The sequence below is a fragment of the Phoxinus phoxinus genome, assembly GCF_949152265.1.
Source record: "Phoxinus phoxinus genome assembly, chromosome: 1".
Taxonomy (NCBI): Eukaryota; Metazoa; Chordata; class Actinopteri; order Cypriniformes; family Leuciscidae; genus Phoxinus; species Phoxinus phoxinus.
The window spans coordinates 48,299,691-48,305,690 of NC_136876.1; the positions used below are offsets into that span (position 1 = coordinate 48,299,691).

At 44.9% G+C, this 6,000-nt stretch overlaps 1 protein-coding gene across 3 annotated transcripts in view; it reads right to left on the minus strand.

Annotated features, from left to right (window-relative positions):
- LOC307009442 (kelch-like protein 24) overlaps positions 1-2,127 on the minus strand; it is a 39,027-nt gene extending 36,900 nt beyond the window's left edge. Inside the window, exons 1-3 of one of the 3 annotated variants that reach the window (XM_079633204.1) lie at positions 1,977-2,103; positions 1,689-1,743; positions 544-818 (exon numbers count right to left, since the gene is read on the minus strand). In XM_079633204.1, coding sequence (XP_079489330.1) covers positions 544-801 — 258 coding nt within the window. In that variant the 5' untranslated portion in view covers positions 802-818; positions 1,689-1,743; positions 1,977-2,103. Of the gene's footprint in view, positions 1-543; positions 819-1,676; positions 1,744-1,976 lie in introns of all 3 variants that reach the window. The other 2 variants (XM_079633205.1, XM_079633203.1) reach the window with 2 other exon arrangements.
- Positions 2,128-6,000: the final 3,873 nt, after the last annotated feature.

Below are 6,000 nucleotides of genomic sequence, written 5' to 3' on the forward strand. Positions count from 1 at the left end.
GATTCCCTAGGTAATGAAAGCATATATCCTGAAATCCCTCTGATCATCTTTTTTCATCTTGTGTGTAATCAAAATGAAAAAATAATTTTGCACCTGGCTTTATCATCTGTTCAGATCTATCTACTGAAAATATATGCAAAATTGCGCATATTTAATGAGAGAATGCCTAATTTGCATAATTAAACATACAAATTTCAAAAACTTGTAATACATTTTTTTTATATACTTGTGTAAGTAATCAACTGAGGAAGTTTCATCTGTTATTTAAAAAACTTTACACTATTCACATGTAGTGTCTCGCCTTAAAGCAAGCTAAATGATCTGCCAATGGGGTAAGAAAAATAATGTTGTTTCTGTTTGAATTCATCAATTTTGATTAATTCCCCCTGGAAAACAGGAGATAATATCTTATGTCGTTTTACCCATCTAGTAAATGCATCTCGATTTAAGAATGTTTAGATATTTGGACTGGAAACAAGACTAAAACGCCGAGTAAGAAAAGCATGTTTTGCAGTGCGCTCAGCTTGACTGATGTGTGATTACCTGGAAGTACGAGCTGAAGGAGGCGAGAACGATGCGGTGGCAGGGAAACTCCTGTCCGCCGCAGCACAGGGTCACGTCACAGAAGGCCTTGTTGAGCCGCAAGCTGTTCAAGCCCTCCAGCACCTTGTTGGGATGCCGAGCCTCCACAAACACGTAGTCTTCGCTGTCCAGAGAGGCCAGCGGGAAGCCCGAGTCCTCGGCGCACGGAGACGGGGGAAGACTGGAGCTGGACGGCAGGTTCACGGCCATTATCTCCATCTCAACAACCAGTCAGGCTGAGAGAGCAGCAGAGAGAGAACAACGTGATGCAAACATGATGTACATCACATAATACTATTACAGCACTGCTAATAAATGTGCAATTAATATGCATGATGTGGTTTGTTTAATGACTTCATATCAATTGAGAGGCTACACTGAATATTTGTTCTTAGTTTCCGCATAGGACAATTTAAACGAACTGTCGAAAAGCTATTGAAATATTGTGATTTAAAAAAAAAACATTTTTTAAGGATAACAGATATAAATTTTAACCTTAAATCTTGTTAATTCGTTCATTTTGTCAATGCAACAATTTTTTATAAAAATAGTAGGACTGGGCAACGATTAATCACATCCAAAATAAAAGTTTGTTATACATAATGTGTGTGTACTGTGTATAATTATTTTGTATATATAAATATACACATATGCATGTATATATAAGAATATTTGCATGTATATACTGTATATATATTTATACATATAAATATTAAGGGTGTAACAATAAATCGTCACAATATATCGCAATACAAAAATGCAACAATATGTATTGTGGATATTTCACCCAAAATAAAACAATTCTATACTATATATATATTTAATATAATATATATATATATATATATATATATATGTACACACACATAATATTATGTAAACACAAACTTTTATTTTGGATGCGATTAATCGTTGCCCAGCCCTAAAAAAATAGACACTAATATAAATGTAATACCAATATATAAATGTAAAATGTATTATAAAATATATATTTCAATTTAAGTATAAATATATTGTATAATAATGACAGCAAGTCTAATGTCAGATTAATGTGTTTTGACGAAAAAATAAATAAATAAACGTGCAAAAACAACCTGTCAAATTACATCAAATGTCGATCAGTTCAGCACATGGATCCTCTCTGCCGCTTTTTTATTACTCCTACATTAATACAAAGGAATAAAATACTTCATTTTGGTGTGGTTTATATATTTAAAGAGTATTAGAGATTCAACAGGCAGAAATGCGATAAAGTGAAGCATAAGGGGGAGTTGACTGGTTAATGCAGTTGGTTATGTCTCCAATAATTCACACGAATGATGAGTGACAGTAAAGGCGAGGTCACTGGAAGCGATAAAGACACGCATGTAAAAACAGCAGCATTATGATCTTACCGAGAAACATGTCTGAGTTGAAATCAGCTCAAATTCTCCATATCTTCTTCACCTGAGAGTGTTTATGAAGAGTCGTGACGCCATGTCTTCTTCTGTGAGAATAGAGCGAGTGTGAACACGAGGCATCAGCGCCTCCTCTCGATCTGGAGGATATCAGCAGCATATCACAATGTGTCATGTTATTATAACCTATGCAAATAACTGTCAGTACTAAAAAATACATGCAATATTAGTTAAACAATTATCATTTTAAACTAGATGTTTAAATGAAAAACTAACCAAAAAAATCATCACAGCCTAAAATATGTACAACATAATTAAAAAAAACAAAAAAAAACTTCTCTATTACATTTGTATATTAAGTGTGCTGATGCTGACACAGCTGGTTATCGAGGATGTATTTCTTTAAAGCTGCAGTCCGGCACTTTTTGGGGTTTAAAAATATAAAAAAAGACATTTTTGAAAAAAAACGTAACCAGCCAGTGTTCAAAACGATCTGCTTGCCTTACCTCGATTCAAAACGGTAAGCTTGTAATAATGCAAAAAAGTACTCGGTTACTAACGTAACCTCGGTTCTCTCTAGGAGAGGGAACGAGTACTGCGTCGAAGCGACGCTACGGGAAAGATATTCTTTTTCGAGATTGAAGCCAAAATAATTAATTTTGTAAATATGTAAACGCTTTTCTGTAGCATACAACCTAAGGCGGAGCGAATCGCGCGCCCATTGGCTGCTTAGCCAGAAAAGCACAGCCTATGCGAGGCCAGTGACGCCAACCAATGAGGGCGCACCGCGCCCTCTGCGTCACCTCCCGCCGATACGGACGTGGTCTAGGCCTATAAATATGAGCATAGCTGTCTCCACTCTGATTTTCGTCACTTGAAGCGACACAGCGTGGGCACGCACGGCCTGAGACGCAGTACTCGTTCCCTCTCCTAGAGAGAACCGAGGTTACGTTAGTAACCGAGTACGTTCTCTTACGTAGAGTTCTCTCCTACTGCGTCGAAGCGACGCTACGGGAACCCTTGTAACACGCCGTGCGTGCTCTTGGACCGACACAGACACCCGAGGGCGCGCGCGCCCTGGTGTACAAGCGCCTACACCAAGAATGTATAGGGAGAGCGGCTAAATAGCATCATCCCTTTATAATAATAATACCTCATAAGGGCATAAAAAACATATATATGAATATTAGATATATATGTGAGGGGTAATAGCATGCTCATGGGACACATTGTCAGTGAGTGATGCTTAAACATAAGAGTGACCTGGGCCGCAGCGTGGGGCAGGAACACACTATATATAGTCTTTCTAGACCGAGAGCAGTTTAGCCTGCAGCGCAGGAACCTCTAGGTTATAGAACCTTATAAATGTAGACGGGGAGGCCCAGCCTACCGCCATACAGATATCTTGTAGTGAGATTCCAAACCTCTAGATGCGTAGGCTAGCGCAATGGCGTCCACTACCTATCGAGATAGACTCTGTTTCGTCGCAGCTCACCCTTTAGAGCGCCCACTGAACGAAACAAAGAGCTGCTCCGACTGCTGAAAAATGGCGGAGCGGGACACATAAGCTCTTAATGCCCTAACCGGGCAAAGGGAGCTATTTCCGTCCTCAGAGGCCGGCAGAGCCGACAGGGAGATGACCTGAGCCCTGAACGGAGTGTTGAGGGACTTAGGCACGTACCCATGCTTCGGTTTCAGTACGACTACAGAGTCGTTGGGCCCAAACTCCATGCAAGAAGCTCTAACTGAGAGCGCTTGCAAATCCCCAACACGCTTCACTGAAGCGAGAGCCAAAAGAAACACGGTCTTAAGAGACAGGTGCTTCATGTCAACTGTGTGAATAGGCTCGAAAGGGGCCCCTTTCATGGCGTTCAACACCGTAGAAAGGTCCCAAACGGGGACTGAAGGAGGCCTTGGAGGATTCAACCTCCTGGCTCCTCTAAGGAAACGGACCACCAGGTCGTTCCTGCCCAGTGAATGGCCAAGCGTTGGATTAACGAACGCTGATATGGCTGCCACATAGACTTTGAGCGTGGATGGGGTTCTTCCCTTATCCAATAGCTCCTGCAGGAAGGAGAGGATCTCTGTTTCCCCGCACTGGAGTGGTGACAGACCTTGGTCTGAACACCAACCAGAAAACACCGACCATTTGGACGCGTAGAGCCGTCTAGTAGACGGGGCTCTAGCCTGCTCGATCGTGTCTAACACTCCTCTAGGGAGGTTAGCGGGTACCCATTTATGGCCCACACATGTAGGGACCATAGATCCGGGCGAGGATGCAAAATCGAGCCCATGGCCTGCGAGAGGAGGTCCCTTCTCACCGGGATCGGCCACGGGGCAGTACTCTTCAGCTGCATCAAAACTGGGAACCAAGGTTGATTCGTCCAGTATGGTGCGACAAGAAGCACTGCGCATCCGCTTTTCCTGATCCGCTCCAGCACTTGAGGCAGGAGTGAGACAGGGGGAAAAGCATAGAGCGGACGGCGAGGCCAGACACTGGCCAGCGCGTTCACGCTCTTTGAAAAGAATTCCGGGCAGTGAGCGTTTTCCTGGTTTGCAAACAGGTCTATTTCCGCTCTGCCGAACCTTTCCCACAACAGACTCACCATCTGTGTGTGTAGAGACCACTCTCCCGTCGGGACGTTGTCCCGTGAGAGTCTGTCTGGTCCTACGTTCAGGTGACCTGGCACATGTATTGCTCTCAGCGAGCGCAGGTTGTGCTGGGCCCACACCAGTATGCGTTCCGTCAACCTAAAGAGGTTTCTGGATCTCACGCCACCCTGGCGGTTTATATAGGCCACTACCGACGTGTTGTCCGAACGGACCAGGACGTGGTGTCCCTTTATCCGAGGACGAAAACGCCTCAGCGCTAAGTCCACCGCCATCATTTCTAGGCAGTTTATGTGCGGTAGTTCGACTCGTTCCGCCCACTGGCCAAAGAACGGTCTGCCTTCGAGCAGTGCTCCCCAGCCTGAGGTGGACGCGTCCGTGGACACCACCTTCAGGCTCGAGGAAGTCCCCAGGCTTACACCTGAGCGGTACCAATCTGACGCTCTCCATGGTGTCAGGGCTGAAATGCATTCCTGATCGACCTTGAGGCGATAACGACCGTAAACCCATGCTCGGCGCGGTACGCGCGCTCTCAGCCAGAACTGCAGTGGACGCATGCGCAGCAGGCCCAACTGTAGAGCTGCCGAGGCTGAAGCCATGAGGCCCAGCATTTTTTGAAACCTCTTGAGCGGCATTACATGACCGCTGCGGAAGGATTTCGCCATCAGCAGGGTGTTTTGCCTGCGCTGTGATGACAGCCGCGCTGTCATAGACAGCGAGTTCAGTTCCAGTCCCAAAAAGGAGATCCCTTGACTGGGAAACAGTGAACTTTTCTCCCAATTGACTCTCAGACCTAAGTGCTCGAGGTGATCGAGTATTAGGGTCTTGTGGCGCATGAGTTCTGAAGGCGATTGAGCTAGAATCAGCCAATCGTCCAAATAATTCAGAATTCGGATGCCTCGGAGTCTCAGGGGTGCCAGCGCCGCGTCCATGCACACTGTAAATGTACGAGGTGCTAGGGACAGGCCGAATGGCAGGACTGTGTACTGATATGCCCGGCCCTCGAAGGCGAATCTCAAAAATCGCCTGTGACGTGACGCAATTTGTACGTGAAAATACGCGTCTTTCAGATCTATTGCCATAAACCAGTCTCCTCGGCGAATCTGCGCGAGGATTTTTCTGGTCGTGAGCATTCTGAACTTTCGCTTTGTTAGCGCTTTGTTCAGATGCCTCAGATCTAAAATGGGTCTGAGACCCCGTCTTTCTTTGGTACCAGGAAATATCTGCTGTACAGACCCCCTTCGCTCTGAGCTTGAGATAAAGGCTCTATGGCCCCTTTGCTCAATAGCTTCGCTATTTCGGCTCGAAGTAGATGTGCTACTTCTGTTTTTACCGTGGTTTCGACTCTCGCCGTGTAACGGGGAGGGCGTCGATAAAACTGTAGCGAATAGCCTCTTTTTATAGTCTCTAG